At 33.5% G+C, this 21,444-nt stretch overlaps 1 protein-coding gene across 1 annotated transcript in view; it reads right to left on the bottom strand.

The window, feature by feature from the left end:
- Positions 1 to 5,031: 5,031 nt before the first annotated feature.
- The window catches only part of LOC136978860 (beta-1,4-glucuronyltransferase 1-like), a 42,019-nt gene continuing 25,606 nt past the window's right edge, over positions 5,032 to 21,444 (bottom strand). The window contains exon 4 of the mRNA XM_067274678.1: positions 5,032 to 6,195. Within this exon, the coding sequence (XP_067130779.1) occupies positions 6,001 to 6,195 (195 nt within the window). The 3' untranslated portion in view covers positions 5,032 to 6,000. The remainder of the gene's footprint in view (positions 6,196 to 21,444) is intronic.

Genomic DNA, 21,444 nt, shown 5'->3' with positions numbered 1-21,444 from the left:
GTTTCGTTCTTGGATCAAAATCTCGTTTTGCCAAGAAATTCTTTGATTAATATAACGTAAAAAGAAAATAATTTCTCAATTTTCGGTTCTAGAATGCGATCGTCTTAAAAAAAAAAATCTTCCAGAGATCTGAAGATGGGCCTCTGACCCTTAAGATTTCCGTGTCTGGTCTAGATTTTCATCTAACTCCATTCTCGAGATTGAGGAAGGACAGATGGGCGAATTTTTTAGTCCACAATTTGAAAATTGCACTGGCGTCCGTCCGTCCTTAATCTCGAGAACTAAGTTAAATAAATGTAAATCGAGACCTGATGTGGAAAGATTAGGGGCAAGATGCCACGAACTTCAGTCTGGAGAGGGAAATAATTTTAGAAATTTCAGCAAAAATTCTTCTTAAATATTCTACTGTACTTTCTAAATAGCTTCTAAATCTAGAAAAAGTGAAAAGAAAGTAAACAGTTACCCAGGTTTTTCGAGTATTAGAAGTTACTGGTGGGCATGTAACTATGGCAGAAAGAAAAAATATATATATACTGTAATAAGCATCACTCAGCAATGTTTGCAACTCAACTAAGTGGCAAGATATGTGCTGCAAGCTGCAACTCTTGCAAGATAACACACAAAGTAGACAATTATCGTTCACAGAATTTTTTCATTCTTTCGATATCCTCAAGCGATGGCATTTTATTAGAAGTAAAATAACCAAAAGTATTTTTTAAAATGCATTCGTAGTACAGAAAGCAAAAGAAAAAGGATTCCGTTTTACCTTCAAATCTTCAATTTCTTGTGTAAAATAATTGATTTTATACGACAAATATATTTTTTATACTATTTATACTATACTATTATACTATTTGAAAGTATTTAAGTATTAAACCTTTTATAAATAGATATTTTTACCGTAATTATCGTTGATTTTTCGTACGAATGGATTGGCTCGATGGAGTAAGGCAAGCATCACATGAATGATCTGTCAAAGAGGGACTTTCTAGAGAAGTTGGACCCTATTCGGATATTAGACACGTGAAGAAAGCCCGGAAAACTCCACGTGACCAGCCGTTAGTCGGGCGCAAACCCGCGACCAACTACTGGTTTCATCCTCTGGGCAGGTGTTCGCGATCTACACATTGAATAGCCTTATTATAAGTATTAATTTCTTATTAACCTCAAATTAAATATAAAATTAGGCTTAGTAAGGCTTAAAACTTATTTACACATTTATTAAATTTATACTTAATTATATAATCGTAAAACCTATTTTAAACGTAATTTTATTGTATAATCCAATCATATAACTTCCCAACATAAAAAACAAAATCTGTATTAAAATATCAAATATAAATGAAACTGGTTATACTTTCCTACGTTATAACACTGACATTAATTACGATGGATTCAGAAGATTCTACTTTAAAATTAGACCCTTCGAAAATAAATGATGTTGGGGGTTTATTTTTAATTCTTTCTAACATTTTTAAACTTGGTGTATCTCTATCCTTAAATTCATCTTATACATTATAAAAAAGGGTCAACAAGTTAACTAAACAAAGATAATTAAATATTGACAGGATCGTAACTTTCGAGTAGAGAAAGATGTGCATTATTGACTTAATTGCTTTGTACTTCATACGGAGACAGCCATAAAGTTGTCACCCGAAGGCAAATCCCTCTGGTGCATTCATTCTCTTCGCATCATGTAATTGGACGAGTCTCCTGAGAGGGCATTAATCTATCCTTCTAATCCATTAAGGCCAAACAAACATCTTTAAACTTCCTCTAAATGTTGAGTTACGATCCCAGTTAAGTCGCTCTCTCTACTCTTCTTAATCGATCGTCTACAATTTTGTGATTGTTTTCCTCGGATGGCATTGTGCATCCTCTATGCTTCGTAATGCCCACATGGCAGAGAGATGCATCGTTGACAAATTAAGCCTTATCGAATCCGAATTTATACAAATTAGTGGTGGCACTTTAAAACCGAGCCAAACTGGGCATTTCCTAGCAGCAGCACCAATATGCAAATTAGTGGCATTATTCACCCACATTAAATATAAGTATGCAAAACTTCGACATTTTTTCAAATTTGATACTATTGTAGTGTACCTCCCCCCAAAATATGAGTGTCTTACTAGAAAAATGCTTTGCATTCTTCTTAAATGAAAAAAAAAAAAAACTGCAGAAGGAAGCCATTTTAATTATGTTCTTGACGCGTTTGCTTTCTTCTTTTTTTAGTAGAAAATTATTTAAAATTTTATTACTTAGTTGTTTCTGGAGTGCAGAGTCATTAGCGTATCAGTATGGCTGTCAAAGGCGATGCTAAGACGAGAGTTCGAGTTTCGACTCCACCCTCGAATCGAGTGGAGAAACGCACACCCTCACACTTTCAGTAACACACCAGTGGTTAAGGAAGTCGAGATTTGATCGATGGCCCACAATTTTTGTTGGGTTGTTAAAGAAAGGCTTTATAGACTCGGGGGAAATCATACTAGCCAAACAGATGGATGACAGTTCTCTCTACATCAGAAGGGAAAGTGTAAATGGAATAATTATAGCTGCTGTCAACGACTGTCATGTTCAGTTTCTCTCTCTCCACGGCCACAGTGTGACGTTTAATTACGTCGTGACTTTGTCCCTCAATAGTCATTTCGGGCAGGTAATTACTCTTAATCCCCCCTCGCTCCATTCCAGATTTCTTGGTGATTGCTCCATCCCAAGTCGATCTCGAAAATAAATAAGATGGACGACACTTATGAAGTTTGCTTCATCTTCAGAATTTTGAGCGCATGTACTACAATTAGACTGTGTATTGTGTGCTTGTGCAGGACAGAACATTTGTCCTGCGCAACATACAATTCTGAATTTCTATTAGGAAAATATTTCTCTCTCAAAAATTTCTGTTTATTTCAATAATAATATATTTTTTTTAATTGAAAATGTGGATTTTATACAACATTTCTGCATTGAAACCATTCAAATATACTTATTTAAAGCTGCTAATCGTGATCTTTTTTTGAAATTTGGATACTTTTTCCAATTCTGAATGGAAAAGTTTCGAAACACCCACCCCCTAAATGGCTTCTAAGTATAATTTACAATGAAAGATTATTATTAGATATTAATTTCTAACAGTATTAGAACACAACAACACTACTTTTCCAAATAACACCAGTGTATAGAAGCTACACTTGATATAGAAAAAGTTATATATGGAGTGAATCACATGGTTAAATAAGTTAAATTTATACATTCTTGTAACGTCTTGTAATGTGTTTACATATGTAAAACACATTACATTACATCGCTATCCTGTAAAGTTAACTTGTGTAAAAAGTTAAAGGAAGGAAGTGTAATGGAAGACAAAACATCAAAAGTTTATTTTGAATTATACAATGTAAATTAAGGAACTGTAGAATAGATCAAATTTAATTTAAATTCTAATCTTTCTACTCGTGAACTGATTTGCGGTAGCTTACGTTTAATACATCACGTATTCGTAGTCATCGTTTGCCAATTTCATCCCTTTCGGAGGCTCCACGTTATGCAAGTAAAAGCACTTCCTCCCCAATGACACTTCCGCTACACTACACCAAATAAACTCTCGAAATAAATAAATTTTAAGATGTAAAATGTACTAAAATATAATCAAAACAAAGATTCTAAACTAAATTTTTTGATAATACAGCGTATAAATCTTTATATAAAGTTACAAGGCAAATCGTAATTAAAGAGCAGTGGTTCAGAACTTTCTGTAGAGAGCCAGTTGCAGCTCTAAACTTTGGCGCATGCATTATTCTGAGTGTGTTGTTTCGATTTTAGGGAAAATTCAGTCGCTAGGTCAAAACTTGGCGTTGCTGTCCCCTTAATGTATACATTACGTGCATTTCCTAACGAATTTCGGGTGTCAAGAAAGAAGTGTAATGATTTTATTTCAATTACAGGTGTGATTACAGACGACTATATATCAAAAGTTACGGTTTAATGCACCTATTCATCTTGTGAGAAAGGTTTTGCGACTCCTTTAATACCCGAAATTCGTTAGAAAACGTACGTAATATGCACGTTGAGATATTAGCACCAAATTTCGCCTATCGGCTAAATTTTGAAGTAAGTTTTTATAAGAAACTGGCCCCTATTTAGGTGTTACTAACGTAAAGAAACCCGGAAAACCTCCACCTGGATAGTCTGTTGGGAGAGGCGCCAACCCACACCAACTACTATTGTTCAGTGGTTTTTTTAATCCACTCTGCCACTGGTGGACGAGGTTGGATTGGGAGAGGGTGATAAAAACAATGGTCTTAGTAATTAAAATGTACATTAATTGACCCGAGTTTTTACCATAAATGAAACTGCAAAACACAAGATACAACTCGGGCTTAGGTTAAGAAGGGGCGAGGAACCCAATAGTATTTTTCTAGGGTGTCGAAGAATATTCATGCCAATTTGGTGCAATGAGTTGAACGGTACAGAACCCTTCACCAAACTTCACATATATAGGCCTATATATGTGTGTGTGTGTGTGTGTGTGTGTGTCACAAAGATTTGAATCCTTCAATACACACAAATGACACATTCAGACAAAATAAGCATTTAAAAAAAAACAAAAATAATAATGAAACGTTAGCTGTACCCCTTCAAGTTAATTACACAGCAGAGTTAACTAAATGATGAAGGGATCCTCGACTGAATGACAGCTCCTTTAAAAACCTGTTTATTCGCCATCCATCAGATTATAAGCCTACAAAATTGAATATCGATCCGAGTGACAAATTGAAGCCAGATTATTATCGTGTGAATAAAGTAATATCGATAAATAGAAGCGAGAGTTAAGCCAATCTACGTCTGCCATTCACACTCAATAGCGATCGTTACACTTTGACAATGATAAGGTTTTTCAATTACACGAAATAATCGAAATTTCCGATGGAAATTGATAATTACACTTCATCTTCCAGTGATTGATTTTTAAGTGTTTGCCTCCTTCTATCGCTTTGTAAATCTCTACGCCCGTTTATGTGCGGAAAAAACACGAAATTTTTGTAATATTTGACAATGTTTATTGCACATTTCTCTATATTTACAACACGCTAGACATCAAGTTTGCGAAAAATGACACGGAATTCGCTTTATGACACTTACATAAGACTAGATAGACACTAGAGTCTGTACGAAAAGATGTGCTACTTCAGTAATAAGAAAAACCACGTGGCTATTATTTAAGTTTTCAAGCGTTTACTATATAATTGTATAAGAATTACATACAATATCTGCGACTAAGCTCACTACATAGGTCTGTGAGAGCAATTCTCTCTCTGGAGGAATGAGGAAGACGTTCGAAGGCTTCCATTACTGAACTATTATTTTAAATCAATTTTTTTTTCTTACCAGGAAAAAAAAATTAAGGTAGGAACATCGATCGATACAACATTTCTTTAAATTTAGCTGCCAAATATCACATTTTAATAAATTTATGCGCTATATCCAATTAATTTCTTCACTTATAAAAGGCCGTTTGTCGCTTATAATTAGTTAGAGAGCTTCTGTGTCAATCAACAGCTACCTAACTAATTGATCACCCTATTATCTTAAGCATAATCTTAATCATCTTTACGAACTATTTTTGGATTTACATTACAGTTATTTATATAATGTTAGTGATTAATAGTCCAGAAGGAGAATTTAAAGTAATTTACTTACTGGCAGAAATTTCGAGTGAATTTTTTTTTAAAATTTTCCGATCATTTGTCAATAACAGCTACAAAAACGTTCCAAACTTCACATTCAATTATTTCTCAAGTTACGAGATTCAAACGAAAAGTCACGTGCAAATTTCGCTTCCTTTAGCACTGTCGACTGAACAAAGAACTGAACGATTCCTATTGTATATATATAAGAAGTTAATTAAACTTAACATTGTAAATATACACATCCTTTAAGACTATAAATTTGTCGCTATCCCTCTTAAACAAAGCAAAATACAAAAAAAAGGGAAGTCGATCTTGATCAATAGCATTTCCGTGACGATTCGGGATATTTCTCTTTCAATTCTGTCTTGAATTGTCTAAAGAGGATTCGATTTCTTTCTTGATCCAAATCCTTGTCCTTGTGGAAGGAAGTAGGTGTTTTAAGACCCCGATGTACCACGAATGCGTTGTTCAGAACAGAAAACTTGTATCCCGTCACGTGAAGTTCACACACCTGAAAAAAAACAAACAAAATTTCATGAAAACATGTTATACAATACTTCTATTATTAAGGCTACTTCATGGTTATCATACGACTTTTATATATAACAGAGGCTATCGGTCAAAAATGATCCTCCACCCCACATTTTTGGACTCGAGAAGCTTGAAATGTCAAGAAATGAAAAAAGTTTGGGATTTTTTTCTGTATGTTAACGTGAGAGGTAGGATTTTGTTCACCCTCTTCAAAGCTTAATAACTCCTGTTCCTTTTGTCGAGAATTTCTGAAATTTCTCGGAGACGTGTGTATTAGAGTCAATTTTTCTAGAAATTTTCAGGAAAATTGAATCATTTTTCGAGAGATATGGCTCCCACCCCTTAACATCTCCAATCTGAAGACTTAAAAGGTAATGGTAGAAACTATTAAATACGAAAACAAAGAATAGCGAGAACTCCAGCAACAGCAGCAAGGTCGTTATCTTTAATTCTAAAATAAATCCATCAAATTAAGAGAAAACCCACATTTTGTTCTTTATTAAAGTTATTATGTAGTCTATCCGATTTTACCGATTAATTATATTCATCAATATTAATATTAAAAGCATGCGGCGAAACAATTTATTTATTAATTACGTGTTAATAAGAGAGAGAGAGCAATCCGAATCGAACATTTAAGTCAAATCCCTGCAAACAAACACAGAAGGAATTTTCCATATCAGATTCCAGAACATCGGGGAGTTTCTGTTGAGTGACTTAAAGCAACCGTGCGTGACACAGAAAGCCAAAGGCAGCTTAGACGGATCACGTAATTCAATCCGTGTCTTTTCTGTACAGGTAAAAATCACCCGACAGAAAAATCGCGGCTCTGAAAAAATAATAAAAATAAAAATTAAGAAAAAGTTACAGCGAAACGATTTTGAGCTCCGTCCATTTTAATTTACACCCAAGAAAACGGAATTTTACTTTGCACCCAAGGAACCGAATTTTACTTTGCACCCCAAACAGCGCCTTTAATTAGCACCCAATAATCGAGGGTTTTGTTCCGCGAACCGGATTTTGCTTTGCACCCAAACGGGGGTTAATTTGCACCTCAACAAACCGAGTTTTTATTTGCACCCAAGAACCCGGGATTTTAATTAGCACCCGAGAAATCGGATTTTTAATTTTTCGCAAATATTTCTGAAGCCTCTACCAGAAAAATTGACTAGAATCGCCATCGACTAACCTCCCATCCAAATATCGAATAATTGCGCGAAAGTAGAATGGTGTATGGTGATTTACACATCGGCAATCTCCCGTTGTCACTCTATCGAATGTAATTACAGTTAAGGATTGATGCCGTCCTGTATCTATAAATTAGCTTCATAAAGCGTACGTACGAAAATTTTTGATTTAAGGAAAGTCTTAGGAGAAACCTAAGACTTAGTACATGTATGTAAATCACGAGATTAAAGTGGTTTCTCCTGTTTAGAAGCGACATTTAGTAGTGTCTTCGCCAAATATTAAAGTTATTTCGATGTTTTACGAGTTTTAAAACAATCGCGATAAAAAAAAAGAAGGTTAGAAATTAATAGTTTTAATTTAATACCTGAATATAGAACACTACAGAGCAAAAACTGTAAATGCAAATTCCGGCCACGATAGTGAAGTACGGTATTTGCCGGCGTATAATGCGCACCCCGTTTGTCTTATACGTCAATCAAATATTTCGATTATTCGACACGAAAATACGGGTCAGAATGTCGCGCTGCATTCTTCTACGTTAGAATTACTTTAATCCTATAAATTATTTTGAAGTGTATCGTTTATTATACAAAGAGGGGGTCATTTTCATCCTCCCGATTACGATTGCTCTATCGTACGGACGAAACGAGAATTCTGATTTTTAATCTTCCGTTAACTTAATCTCCTATTACGCTAGAAATCCGATTAATTCGTGTTTTTGACTCGAAATTTCTAACGCGCCTAACAGATCATCTTGAAGATAGAGAATGAAACAATCGTTCTCGCTTGTGAAAGATGATGGCTCGCAATCGATGATAATGGATGATTAACTTAATAATTCAATCCCATTGTCACTAATGTAAATTTATTATTTTCCCTGCTGTTATATATAACACAGGGAAAGTATGGCCATCGGTAAAAGAAATGACCCCCAGACTTTTGCATGTTTGGACTCGGGATTATGAAACGTTGAGAAATGAAAAAAAAAAATCGGGAAATTTTGCGCTGTGTGTGTGTGTTTTTTTTTGCCCTCTTTGAAGCTTAATAACTCCTGTGCATTTTGTCGAAAATATCTGAAATTTTGCAGGAAGGTTTGTATATTAAGGGGCTTTATAGTATTAAATTTTAGTGGTTAAAGGTGCTGCGGGTGGGAAAATAATGGGGGTCGTGTGTATCTCCAGTAGGGTCGGACTTAATGATGATTTTACTCGTTATTAGCATTTACAGTTTTTTTTTATTATTATAAAACCAATCCTACCCTCAAAATTAACCTTTTTACAATTTTATAACAATTAAAAATATAAAAAGATTTTTTAATAAAATATGATAACAGATGGCGCCACCAAATGTTATCTGGAAAGTTAAGCAACGCGTTGCTGGATACTTTTTTTTCGTATCATCTCTACAATTTTTTAGAACCGATATTAAATTATTCAAAAAATTCAGGTTTAAATCTGTCTTATAATATTTAATAAAACGTTATTTTTAAACATATTTTTGCTATTTACTATAATAAATATCCTTGTGCTATGGAAAGCTTTATCAAAGGACATTCAGAGGTTCGAGCCTGTTTAAAATTAATTAGCTAAGCCTACAATTAATCAAGAAATTATTCATAAAAAGAACGAATGGAGAGTTTGTGAATTTCATCATCTGTTTAAACATTGAATAATTCGAGCTGCGAGTGAATAATTTCGATCCTCGAACTTAAATCGAGGAAATTTACATACACACAATCATATTCCCATTCAGAGAAACGGCGTGTTCAACTTAAGTACTGTATCTCGTGTTTATCTTACTGTAATTTTTATAGATCTATATATCTAAATGAGCATTTTGTGCGAGAGAGCGACTCTGAATTTTTCAATCTCTCTAAATAAACGCTGAATTTACTACTAAATGAATTGGATTTAAGCTAGCTTATGTGTTAAAAGCGTTACGAATTCTCACAGATGGCGAATCTGTACGATGATTGTCTCCTCTTCGAGAAATGACTAAATTTCATTAAAATTTTGACAGATCCGCATTAAATTTTTCGTACTTACTCTCTAGAACCCTGCGAAAAATATTAGTTATATGAAACCTGGACACCACCACATCATCCCCATTAATTCCTAAACCCTTTGATTGATCTCCCACCTCTCCCTTCCAGTCCTCCCTCAGTTCACTCCCTTGGTACTTCGCGATAAACATAACTTTAATCTAATACAGTTTTCATGTATTAGCTTACTCAGGGACCTTGAAACGTCGAGAAAGGCATGCATACATGCAGAAATACCCCCAATTTTTGCTACTGTGGGGAGGCACGAGTTCATCCACTTTGAAGCTTAATAACTCTTATGCCTTTTGTCCAAAATTTCTGAAATTTTGCTGGGTTGTTTGTGTATTAGGGGCATTGATGCTATTAAATTTTGGTGATTAAAAGGTCGAGCGGGGGGAGAGGTAGTGACGCGTCGCTTCTCGAGTGGGGTCGTTATTAGCATTTACAAATTCTATAAAAACTTCTCTCTGCCCTCAAAATTAAGCTTTTTGTCATTTTATAATAATCAACAATATAAAAAGTTTTAAGTAAAATAACAGAAATTAAAAAAGCAATTAAATTTTCGTGTTTTATAGTACTTCTTTGAATAGGACAAGCCAGGCGGATAGAAGTGAAAAATGAACATAAAATCAATTATTTTTTATGGATTGTCAAATTCCTCTACAATACCCAGAAGGAATTTGTGGTTTCGTTTTCTTCGAATGGGCTACCGTTGACTTCATCCTTGCCCATTGTGGGTGCCAAATTTAGAACAGAACAGGATTTAATCAAAAATAATGATGAAATTAAAGTTTTCATGAGCATTATCTATGTAAAAACATTGATGACTCGTAGCATGAAACACTTGCGGCATGGAATATTGGAGCGTTTCGTTACATGGAGTATTTGAGTATGCAGCATTTGCAACATGCAGTGTCAGAGCACGGGATATTTGTAGCATGAAGTATTCGTTTACTGTTAAATCGAATCAAAACACAGTCTAAAAATTCAATGTTCGATTCTAAAACTATTCGAATTTAAAATTTATAAAAGGAGTTTTAATTAAAGAAAATTGACGTTTCCGCACAGTTTACACCCCTAATGTTCTGAGTTCTCTAACGTTTTAGGAAGGAGGAGCAACAAGAACGAAATGTATCTGCACAAACTTCATTTGAAATATTAAATGAATCGAATTTTATGTCTTAATTAATTGGCACTCGAACATTTTAAATAAGCGAAATTGGAGTGTCGAAACGTGTTTAATTATTTAAAAGTGAGTAACAAAATCCACTAAAGAAGTCAATCAATTTTTACGCAATGTTAAAATTTTTTCATTAACAAATCAACACAGTTAGGGGAAATCATCTTTAAAAGATTGGTTTAATTATTTTGCAATTCCTAAAAAAAAAAAATAATCGTCACCGCGAAGCTTTTAGTAGTTCAACAATATCTCAGAATGAGTAAAGTTTAAGAAACAAAATTTGGCACAGTAGCGTGTGTACAAAGGGCATTAATGCTACTAATTTTGGTTCTTTATTAAAGGTCGACAGGATAGAGACATAGAAGGAGTCATGTGTCATATTTTCAGTGTGGTCGGACTTAATATTTTACTCGTTATTAACATTTACAATCTTATAATATAATCGAAATTGGTTAATAATAATAATGATAAGCTCAGAGTTCAAACGGTTAAGAGTTGAAATTTGGTACACAGTTAGGATACATCATAAGAATGTAGGCCTACACTAAGAAGGGATTTTTTGAAATTCCTCTCGCGGGGGGAAGAGGGAGAGGGTTAAGGATTACCCCGAAGAACTCCGTTTCTACCGTACTATTTTAGATGCGGTAGTTTGCGTTTATGTGAAAAATCGAACATACTTTTAGACCATCTAAAAATTCTCTAATTAGTCTCGGAAGAGAGGGGACCTAACTCTTGCACCCAGTGAAAACGGGTAAAATCGGCTATAATCTAAATATCTTAATCTTCGTTATCGTTACTTTTTGCGTGAGCAACATCTGGCTCATCTGCTAGGTTTTTTTTTTTTGTTTTTTTTTATAAAACTCGTCTCTACCCTCAAAATTAAGCTTGAGTTCTAATACTGAGTACAAACAGAAAAGGAAATCTTACAAAATATTTACGAATAGTAAATATTTTGTAAGATTTCCTTTTCTGTTTGTACTGGAAGATGTAAGACATCATTTGAAGATGATAGGCCCTATTTACTATTCACTGGAAATAATTCACATTGACCACTCTTCAAGTTTGGATGTTAAAACGGCAATACTGCACTATCCAGTCATTATCCAAAATACAACATTGATTGTTACCAAGTTTCATAGGGTGTTTATTTTCCGCTCTTAAAATTATTAAATATGATTTAAGAGCTTCAGTGAATGCTGACTTAATAGAAGCGATTTTTTTTTTTGTAAGGAGTAATTCAGTTTATAACAGATGAAAAATAATAAATTAATGAACATGGCAAAATAAGCAACCTGCTTTTTACCAGTCTTAATGTTATATTTCTCATTCTTGACTTAGTTTAATGTATCTGTATGCTTATATATTACCCAATATACTCGTATATTATGTACAACATTTTTATTAAACTAATTTGTTTGTATTAGAATGTATTTACTATTTTTATTCATACACGCTTACCAAATACCAATGTCGTCATCAAACGAGTCAATAAATGTGAACTTATATATTCGGTAGATGTGTCAAATTTTAATGTTTGATTAATTTTTTTAAAATCGTTTTTATTTTGTATTTAAAAAAATAATAATAATCAGAATCGTCGTCATTATTACTTTCCCGGCTGTTATACAGTAGAGGCCTATAACAAAGGAAAAGAATGACGATCAGTAAAAAAAAAATGACTCAGATTTTTACTCTTTTGGACTCGGGAAGCCTCGAAACGTAGAGAAGTGCAAACGGATGTTAGAATGTGTACCAACCGATTTAGTTCAACCATTTCAAGCTTAACTCCTGTGTTAAACCATCCGACTCCGATTCAAAATCGTGCCTCCCATACAGTCTAACAATCGTGCATACAGAAAAAAAAACCCGAATCTTTTGCATATCTCGACATTTCGAGGTGCCCCGAGTTCAAAAATGCAAAAATTTGGAGGGGGATCATTTTTTGACCGATCGCTACACTTTTTCTCTGTTATATATAACAGCCAGAAAAGTAAAAATTATCCTATTGACTCATTACTTAGAGGAATATTTTAGCTTTGGAATAGAAAAGTTTCTACGTTCTATCTTTATTAGAACTACAGTAGAACCTCCATTATCCGGACTAATTGGGGATGAAGGTAGTCCGGATAAGGAAAAATCCGGATAATCGAAAAAATAATAATTGACAGTGCATATAGTATGAATAATTTTATTTGTCTAGATTTACATATAGCTTCAATATTAAATTATTTTTTATTAAGAAATTCAATTAACGATTTTTGTTTAAAGCTAGCTGTTCTTTTTGAAGCTGCTAAATCGCGAATACTTTTAAGACATATAAGTTGTCCTGAGTTACACTTTTCTTAGCTCTCAAACCACTTCATGGCGACATCTAAGCACTGAAAAGCTTCAGAATGTGTAGGACCAATCTCTCTTACTTCGCAAATCTCTTCGTCTTCTCGATCTTGTTCATCTGAGGCAGATATTTCTTTAATTATTTCCTCATCATTCAAAATTTGGAATCCAGGATCGTTCGCATCGCAATTTACCACTCGGTTACATCTTCTTCGTCACATTCACCACATATTGAAATTTGTGCTATTGCTTCCGCAATGTCTCCTATACCACTTTCTACTGTTACTGGAATTTACTAGTGGTCTTTTCAAAATTTTGTTCCATGCATTTCATCACGTACGTACATAAACAGTGTCGCAATTCGCCAAGTGCAAATCAGCAAATTCGTACAATTTTTGTTTATTTTGAACAATCCGGATAATCGAAAATCTGGATAATAGAGGTCCGGATAATCGAGGTTCTACTGTATATTTATTGATGCTAATATTCTGAGGTCACATGATAAAGTCAGAATTTTCGGGCCTACCTTGTCTTTCAATTTAAAAAATTACGTGACTTCCGGTCCAGCCTGGTATCTCGTTTACAGTTAATCGGAACTCCGATCCTTTGTCCTGAACGAGACCAGATGTGGAACAGCTTTCCACATCTGGTCTCGATTTCCATCTATATGACTCCGTTCGAGATTGACGAAAGATGGACGGGCGGACGGACGGACGTGCAAAAATTGCAGCCCAATAAAATATTTGCTATTTTATTAAAGAAAGTTAACTCGTTAACGCCTTTAAAAAAGTCAATTCCAAAACCAAATTAAGCAAAGAATTATTCTTAAAAGAGGTTTGTCTCAGTTGTTAACACCGAAAATGGCAGATCGTCTCCATCGACAATACACGAATCTAGCTACTTTAGAATTCCAACTATTCAGATTATTTTCTAAACGTACAATACCCAAATTTTTGTCTACTCGGCTTAACCAATAATGTACGTTTCCCCCTTTATAAGTGTTAACGTAATTATTCTTAAAGTACGTTATTGGAAACATAGAGCATCCATAAACCTCGATAGCAAGGAACTGAATAGGAAATAGCTTCAGGCATGTTTCCATTTTCCAGACAGAACTCCATTAAAGGGAAGGCAAAATTAATGGAAGAGGAAAAAGCTCGAGTAAAGGTATGTGCAACTGATGTTAGAAAGAAACTAGAAAGAGACCTGTTCGCTCCGGATCTTTAATGACCGCTTCCATTCATTACGAGGAAGGGGGAAAAAAAACAGGAAGATACAAAAAAAAGGAATGAGTACGCGACCCTGACATTTGTCAAAGCATTCCATCTGTCTCTGTCATTGTCTCACACCTTTACGCTGTGCACACTAAAAGGATATTTGCAATGTGGCTGCTGTTCCTAGCAAAACTCAACAGCTGATTCCTCCAAAAAAATAAAAATAAAAAATCCCGAAATTAGCTTAATCCGATACATTACACTAGCTCGTCTACGTACTTTTACTTCCTACAGCCTCATCATTAAAAAAAATCTAGCAACGAGTTGCTCAACTTTCCCGGCAACATTTAAAACTGCGTGTGACAATCTCTTACGATATTTTATTTAAAAAAAAAAACACTTTTTATATTTTTAACTATTATAAAAAGCTTAATTTTGAAGGTAGTGATGAGTTTTGTAAACAAATTGTAATTAAGTCCGACCCTACTCGAGATACGACACGCGACCTCCCTCGACCTTTAACAACCAAAATTTAATAGCATCAACCCCCTAATATGTAAACATCTCTGCAAAATTTACAAAAGGCACAGGAGTTATTAAGCATTAAAGGGGATGAACGAAATCGTGCCCCACACAAACAAACAGAAAAAAAAAACCTCCAGACATTTAAAGATTCCAAAGTACAAAAATGTAAAAATATTGGGGGGGGTCAGTTCTGGGCAGATGGCCATACTTTCCTCTGTTATATACAAAAAAACAATATGAAAGTAAAACTGATATTCTCACAACTGATGAAGAAAACTTGGCCCCTTCCCTCAGAGCATTCGATAAATTAGAAGAAGAATTTATCTGTTATAAAGTCTACTATAAATATAGCGCAGGTAGGATAGAAATAAATAAAAAATAAAAAAAAATCCTGAGTTATACTCCTTTGACCATTTATCACTTGTGAAGCAGGAAATAGCCCTCGTGATTGGGAATGCCTTTGGGGCAATTTTTCATGCCGTTCCTCGTCGCCAGAACATATTAAATGTGGAGCAGGTAGACTGACTGATGGTACAATATGAATGAGCCAGGCATTTTCTGAGAGTCACTCTCGCCCTTCTTACGCCATTCCTACACGAATTTCGAATACTCCTCGACAATATTCATCTAATTAACGTGTTAATTCGTGGATCCTGATTATCATTTTAAACGATGTTAAGTAACGTTCAGTAACTACACTTTAGAGGATCGATGAAGTCGCCGATAACGCCAAACAACTTTAATTGATTAAATCTATAGAGACGGAACGATTTGTACAGGTGATTTGTCTGTCGGTCAGTCGCTGAATAATTTCGTTTTTCTTACTTTTAAAATATTTATCAAGAGAAGCGAGGAACTGACATTTAAAATACATCCGTTCGTGCTATATTCTTGGCGTTAATATACTTTATTCGTCACTAATCACTCACTTGATTATCTTACTACAAAATATCATTTCTAATAGATCGTGCTGAGAAGGACTTTTTTTAAAATTCTTTCCGCCCTATGGGCACTAAGAGAGTATTTATAGCGAGCCAATTGTGGGTTCGGCCATGTTACAATGGGGCATGCATTTGTACAGTAGATGATATACTAAATTTGTATACGGCAAAGAGGGGACTTTCTAAGGGAAACTGGCTCCTGTTTGGTGTTACAAACGAAGAAGACCTGGTGGCCAGCCTGTTGGACAGGTACGAACCCACGACAAACAACCAGCGTTCGGTGGTTCTATCCACTCGTCCACTGGTGTGCTACAAGATACACTAATAATGAACAAATCAGCTTACTGCTATACAAATTAAAAGTGTAATTTATATCGGGAAGATAATTTACAACAACAATTTAATTAGTTGGTGCTGGGAAATTTTGTTAAGAGCCTAGACAAATATTTGTAATTTATTTATTTATTGTGCACATACTCCAGTTAATTATTAAAGAATAAATTGCAAAGTACTATATAACTCGCACATATTAAAACGCTTGTTTTATTTATAAAAAGAGATGATTATGTATGCATACCTTAAATATTGATCGAAGATTTTTCCAAAAATTAATTTATAAACGGAATTAAATATGAATTTGATATTATACAGTTAAAAATTTATTTATTTATTATATATAAAACAACATTTATTATGAAATATTTTAAGAGAATATTTAAAAAAAAAAAACTAAATTTTATAAACTGTATATTCATTATTGAAAATATTATTCAATAAATTTAGTAAAGGAAAAAATATTCCTTCTAAAAGTAAATATGTCATCGTACAGTAAAACCTGTTCAAAACGGAAACCTGGCAAATTCGGTACGAGTCCGGCTTACACAGGTTTCACCGTTTGGAAGAATTGGGGGAAATCGGGTTTCGAATTATTAATTTTAACGTTTCGGCTTTGAATTTAATTAACAATGGCGATTAATCATTATTAAAAAGACTAAAAATTATTGAAAGACGTATTTGCACGCTCCGTATTTTCAGCTGTTTTAATTTTAAGTTGGAAGATTAATAAGCTTTAAAATATATTTGGCGTCACAGACACAATGATTAAGGGGGCTCACCCCTTCAAACATTTAAAACGAATACAAAGAATCTGATAAATCTTTTTTTTAAATGTTTTATTTTTGTAGGTAAATAAATCATTTTACGCACGAACCTACAACTCTCGAGGAACCACTTACAATGATACTTAGAGGTGCCACCATTTATAGCTTCTTTGTACAGACATTTAAAATATAAAATTTCAAACGTTTTGCTGACGTCTGAACACAAACGACTAAAATTGAGAGAAGAACCATCTTAAAAAATTTTATTGAGATTTTCCAGACAAATATCAGATATTTCTATTATTATTTACTAAGATAATACAGCAAATATTCAATCAGATTTTATTAAGAAAGGATTTGAAACTTAAATCCGAACGAATTTTTTTCTATACAATCTCTGTCCGTTCTCTAAACAAACAAGTAGAGAGTGCTCAGCACGTGTATACAATGGAGATATGTATCAATTACTATTGTGGGAATTCCTCACATCATTTCAACTTCAAATCAGAAATTCAGAAACAATTGATGAGAGTCTGAACTGCACATTTCAACTGTTTAATTCGAAGATTTAGAACGGTGTTTCCCAAGCTGTTTTGTTTCGAAATGTATTTTCCTCTTCCGTCTTCCAACACCCTACCCTACCAGTCTTCTACCGTTTTCACGGAGGAGGTATAAGGTTCGAGTGATTCCTTGTGACCCTGATTCGAGGTGACTAAATCAGTGATTCCCAAAGTGGGTGCTACCACCCATTCAGTTGCACCCACTTTGGGAATTACTGATTTAGTTTGAAACTTACAACATTTTCCTTACTTCCATTTAAATTTCTGGTAAACGAATAATCCCTGGAGTTTGTCATAAAATAGATTATTAAGCAGTTTACTATTTAATAATAAAGATTTATTAAGGAATTACTGAAAACAAGATTTATAACACAACTGCCTTTAAGTTAAAATACGTTTCAAGAAAGCAGCTTACATACGAGATAATGCTTATTTTATACGGATTTTTTTTTTTATACAAACGAATTCTATTTTATCTCATTTAATTTAAGTGGAATAATTTCTGAAGGAATGTGAAAAAAAAACACAAAAAAAATCCATTAAAAAATGGCCGAAGAATAATATCAATCAAGACGTGTCCATTCATTTTCTAACTTAAATAAATAAAAAACATGTAAATTAGTTAGATACGGTTGTTTTTATAAATCAATATGACGTAAAAATATTTAATTAAAACATTAATTAAAATTTATCGGTGCAATTGTCATCATTTCTTACGGGAAAAAAACAGCACTAAAAAAAATTAATTTTTCGCTTATATTACAATTAAAATTACTTTAAAAAATATTAAAATTTTTAAATTAAATCGCGTAAAAATGTTTACTTTTTTATATTATATGTTTTAAAAATACAAGAAATAAAAGTAATTATATAAATTGAAATTTTCAAAAAGGAATAAAAATTTGCAGCAGAGACTGGAACTTATTTAAATTAAAAATTATTGATTAAAATGTAAAAATCGAAAGAAATATCCCTTATTTATAGAGAAATTAATTAAAAACTTACTGATAAAAATAAAATTAAAAACACCTTCAACAGAATAGGGGAAGATATAATTTAACAGGAAATAATTTCGGGTTTATTCGGTTAATACATCAAGGAAAAATGGAGTTTAAACAAACAGGATGCGAGAGAATCCTATCCTTTAGAGGTTACACAGATCTGGTATAATGCAACAACTTTTCATGATTAAGTCTTCCGGTGGCGAGTTAAGATAAGGGAACCAATAATTAACATATCTCTAATAGCTGACATTCACTTCCTACTCCCTATTCAGAGGAGTAGGAAGTCAAAGTAGTGTTTGAATTATTAATATTGATCATGTGTTTGTGTTGCTATACCTTATTTATTGCATCCAAACGTCTGCGCGTGTGTGGGGGGGGAAACAATTTTGTAAACAAAGATCATCTTTCACGAGAATTTCGAAACTCCTACTGAAATTACGTATAAACAATAGGATTGTAAGTAGTATTATTTATCAAATATAGTATAGTGGGAGTAATATCCTATGGCATATAGTACTACTGTATCACGGGGGTGGCAGAAAATTTTCCGGGGAGCAAAGCTTGGAGATAAATAATTATATCAATAAATTTTTAATTTTTTTTCCGGGTTTTATCCCAAATAGATTATAGAATACAGTATTGTATCAATACATAAAGACAAAGGTCTCTTACTCGACCATGGCCTGTTTGCTCCTCTTTGTGGACATTACTATCCTGTCATACATGTAGTACTGTATATAGTATCTAACAAAACAGCAATATATTATGTAGAATAGAAGAGAATACATTATAATACTACGATAATTCTTTTAGTAATTAGGGTGCAATGATAGAATGATAATTCGCTCGTTCTGTTGCTTAGACACACAGATTCTGTAGCAGAAAGCACAGTTTAATGCGGATCGTGAATATTAACATCTGTTTTGGACAAATTAAAACACGATGAACACCTCCGAAAATTAAAATTGTAAGAGGAAAAAATTAAGGCAAACATTAACTCATTTCTAGCGTGTGTTAATTATTTGTGCAAGTACATTACATCAAAATGTTTAGCATTTAAACAAGTAATTTCAGCCAAGAAAATGTAGCATTAATTTTCAAAAGATATTTGAGCAAATTTGATTCGTAAACAAAATTCTTTACCATTTTTAGAAATAATTCCTTAAGTTATTTGGATTTATAATCAATCAATATACCCAGTTTCTTGCATGAAAACTCAAAATATTTGCTGTACAATATTTTCTTGACAGGTTTTTCACTTTGATAAGACCTTCTAGTTCAGTTTTTCAAGCAAGATTGAATTGTGAAGTAGGCAAATATTTAGAAGAATTGAGGTAGACACTAACAGAGCAGATTCTGCTGCTCTAGCGATCAATGTACAGATGTGTTCGTGACAAACGCTTCAATGGTTAGATTGAACGAAGAGTTTTCATTCAGAAATTCGTATTAAAACTTTTTCCTTCTTATTTTCGATGTTAAATAACGACATTTTAAAGCAGATTTTTGTATAATTTTATCAAAAACTTCATAAAATCTGTTTCGAAACACTATTAAAAGCGCCGGCAACGTACTGGCATTCTTTGTTCGTTTTCATTCCTAATAACTGCTACCATTACACCTTTAAGACTTCAAATTTGTTCGGGGGTCATATCCCCCTAATCAATGGTCCGATTTTTCTGAAATTTTCTATAAACATTTTCCCCTAATACACAAACCTCCATGCAAAATTTCAGAAATTTTCGACAAAAAGCACCGAAGTTATTAAGCTTCAAATAGGGTGAACAAAATCGCGCCCCCACCCATACACACTAACATCACTTGGGTTTCTCTTCTCCTAATGTTTTAATTTATTTATTTCCCGACGTTTCAACGCACTCCAGAGTCCAAAAATATAAAAATCTCGGGTGGGGGGGTCAATTTTTGACCATCGCCCTCAGTTATAAAACAGCCGGGAAAGTAAAAATTAATTCTAAAGAGAGAAATTTAGAGTTGCAACAGAAAAAGAATACATTTAATCACTAATATATTCTTTTATTACTATATACTCTGAATTAAAGTTTTTAATAATATAATATAATTAAATTAAGTTGGCGTTTTACAACAGAATCCTAAAAAGTCACGTGGCAGTCAACGTGTTAATAAATAAAACTAGTGGAATTGTATAGAGCGGTAGGAAACGGATAGGGGGAACAAAACTTTACTCAAAAGAAAAATACACTTTCAACTTTCCACTCTGGGGAAATGCACGGCAGCATGTCAACGACTCCATAAAGCGTTGACACGAACCGAGAACGGAAGGAACATCCTTTTCTTTTATAACCGGACGCCTGTTTCCTATTTATCGACCAGAAACCATAGAAGAACTTCTGAGTGGCTTACCGTGCTATAAAATTACTTTCTTCTTTATTCTAACTTTTACTAACATAAATAAGTTCTTAGTAAAATTGTTTTCTACTTCTTCTTATTCCCGAATTAATTCGAAAATAAATACAGATAAAAATGGCCGCCGTAAATAGAATTAAATCCACGTAGAATCCAGCGAGAGGATGATATTTAAAGGCTAAGTTTTCTATGGTGTAAATTAAATTACAATAAGACTTGATGTTCATTTGGTAGGGGTGATATCCGAACTCGCGTGCTTTAAGCGTGGAGGAATGGGTTCGGTTCTCGCTCGAGGTCAAACAGTTTCATTGTACGGACGGACGGACGGACGGACACTATCATCAGAGAACGAACTGAACTTTAAATTATTACACGAAACCATACTCAAGATCATGATGCGTGTTATTGGGTTGGAATTTTCAGATTGCAGACCTATACATTTCCTTTATCGTCCGTTCGTCCGCCTGTCCTGAATAATGGAAATTTTTTAAATTAAAAATTACACTCGATTTTTCTTATTGAAATGCTGCCGAATCCTTACAAATATAATTTCGTCCCTTGCAATAATAAATAAATATAATAATAAAAAGTGCGTTTTAATTGAATAATAATATATGCACAATTACTTTACATTTGTATCCCGGACAGCCATTTAAAGTTTAAAGAAGGCGTCAACACTAATACGTGATCCACATAAAATTATTAGGAAATAAAGTTTCTATAATAATTACTACGTGACGTCTTTCTATTAAAAGGGATA

This window comes from Centruroides vittatus, unplaced genomic scaffold (genome assembly GCF_030686945.1).
Source record: "Centruroides vittatus isolate TY-2023 unplaced genomic scaffold, ASM3068694v2 contig_559, whole genome shotgun sequence".
In the NCBI taxonomy this organism is placed as follows: Eukaryota; Metazoa; Arthropoda; class Arachnida; order Scorpiones; family Buthidae; genus Centruroides; species Centruroides vittatus.
Note: the sequence above shows the minus strand (reverse complement) of the source record. Positions and strands in the feature narration are given on the sequence as shown.